The sequence below is a fragment of the Papilio polytes genome, unplaced genomic scaffold (assembly GCF_000836215.1).
Source record: "Papilio polytes unplaced genomic scaffold, Ppol_1.0 DF824213.1, whole genome shotgun sequence".
In the NCBI taxonomy this organism is placed as follows: Eukaryota; Metazoa; Arthropoda; class Insecta; order Lepidoptera; family Papilionidae; genus Papilio; species Papilio polytes.
Window position 1 is genome coordinate 1 of NW_013524991.1, and position 2,086 is coordinate 2,086.

Below are 2,086 nucleotides of genomic sequence, written 5' to 3' on the forward strand. Positions count from 1 at the left end.
TGCAGCATCTGCAGCCGCTGCTTCACCACTGCCGCACACGACACGACCACTCAGTAATGCGGATTGCTTCTCTAACTACAGAGATACTACAACAATGCAACTCTAACCAATACTGCAGCCCTCGCCCACATACTCTCGTTGTTGTTCGAGTATATTGGTTAAACGTTACTCTTTGGCTTGTTCCTCACCATGAAGTTATATGTTATTTTGTCTACGGTTTTATATATTCCATTCGGTTACAGGTTATTTCACATTACAAATACTTATTATGAATGAGAATTTAGCCCGAGGGTATGTGTTTGGCTCGACGGATCTTGCTGAAATTTGGCATGGATATACAAGAAGCAGAAGAAGAAGCTACTAATTTAATCAATTCTACGTGGACAGAGTCACAGGTAACAGCTAATTTATAATATTGGGCATCATGGTTGTAAATACAAAAAGTCGTTCAACGTTTTCCTCTGACGCGCCGATTCCGAGAACGAGAAGCCAACGCACGTGACGACATGGCGACGTGACCGACCTCTCATCTTTATAAATGGAATCTAAACGCAAATTGTCCCGCATTTTGTGCGGTTCTGATAGTATAGCACTCGGTCACACTCCTGCAGTAAAAACTCAATAGACAAAGAAATATTTGAAATTAGACGTAGGTTACTGTGTCAAGAAAAAAGGTACGATCGAAATAAAATGTATCAAAAATTACTTCCGCAAAGTGAATTTTCAGGAATATGTGTGTGTGTGCATACAAACAGATGCGTATAATTTGACTCTATTCGTTGATGCCCTTTACCCGGAGGGGGCAGGGCGCCCACGGCCACGGCGGCGGACAATTCCGCTTCAATTTACGAACAATTGACTCGTCCGAGTGGCAGCGTCATTGTGTGCCTGTCGCTGCGACACTCACCTTCCGCCGGGTTGGACACCGCGTCGTGCACCAGCGACGCCAGGCAGCCCGACAGACCTGGAAACGTATACAAACACACATCAAGTATTCCATTGCTACATACGTACAGCAGCAGTAGTGAGGTATACGGACCGTGAGTGATGTGGTCGTGTCGATGCCTGGTGAGGTGTCCGAGCGTGTGCTTGCTCTGCTCGTAGGTGGCGAAAAAGCAGGCGTGTGCCGGCCCCGCGCCCGCGACCACCGCCGACATGCCGCGGATGGGCCTGCAACAACCACAACCGCTGTCTCACAAAACTCTCCTATTCTCGCTCACAGCTTGCCAACTAAGATTGCATAGCATGTTGCACCACGGTAAACGTTACAGTATTGTGACACTATATATTCTTCTATGATGGAGAGTCTAGTGTTTTCTTTTATATCAGTAAGCTAAAAATAACGTAAGTAAAATGGGGCAGTCTGCAGTTATCCAGAGATTTGTGTATAATGTTCCTATGCACAACGAACAAACAAAGAAGTTGTAAATAATGAATAATGTATCAAGTGTCAGCGCATTGTAGCTTGAAACGCCCGCGCCCGCGCCTGCGCCTGCGCCCGCGCCTGCGCCGGTGAAACTCAACAGGAAAATAAAATCGCGCCACAGTGCACAAACCGCAGCCGAACACCTGCCTATTTATATGCTACTATTTATATCAAGTGTTTTCTTGTACAGTTTATCGTAACATACATAATTAAAACAAATAATTTATTAGTTTTTTTTATGAACTTCTAGATACCACACTCCTAGGTACTACACCTAAATAATACATAAAATTGCTCACCTAATTATATATGAGTGTTTAAAAAAATGTATTGATATAATTGTTATGTTACATTAGCCTCCAGTCCACAGAATAAAGAAACAGAAAAGAATCAAAAATATGGTACGGCGTCGAACACGACGATAAATCACCTCGTTTCACTAGACTGTGACGGCTAAAGTGATGCCCCTAATAAACGGCACTGCCTAATACAGGTGCGTTACCCTAAAAAGGAGAAAATATGTTTGTTACCCGCAAAAGTTCGAGAGAAATTTTCGGGTAAGGTGCGCATCGTTGCTCACTCGCCGTCCCCGTCCCCAATCATTGCATACGTTTTGAGAGCGAAAGCAAATCGAAAGCTGCGACGCACTCCCCCTAACCC

General features: G+C 44.4%; 1 protein-coding gene across 1 annotated transcript in view; it reads right to left on the minus strand.

The window, feature by feature from the left end:
• Positions 1-6: 6 nt before the first annotated feature.
• The window catches only part of LOC106110617 (mitoferrin-1), a gene marked incomplete at its 3' end in the record, with an annotated part of 11,730 nt that continues 9,650 nt past the window's right edge, over positions 7-2,086 (minus strand). Inside the window, exons 3-5 of the mRNA XM_013292501.1 lie at positions 1,040-1,170; positions 908-964; positions 7-28 (exon numbers count right to left, since the gene is read on the minus strand). Of these exons, the coding sequence (XP_013147955.1) occupies positions 7-28; positions 908-964; positions 1,040-1,170 (210 nt within the window). The remainder of the gene's footprint in view (positions 29-907; positions 965-1,039; positions 1,171-2,086) is intronic.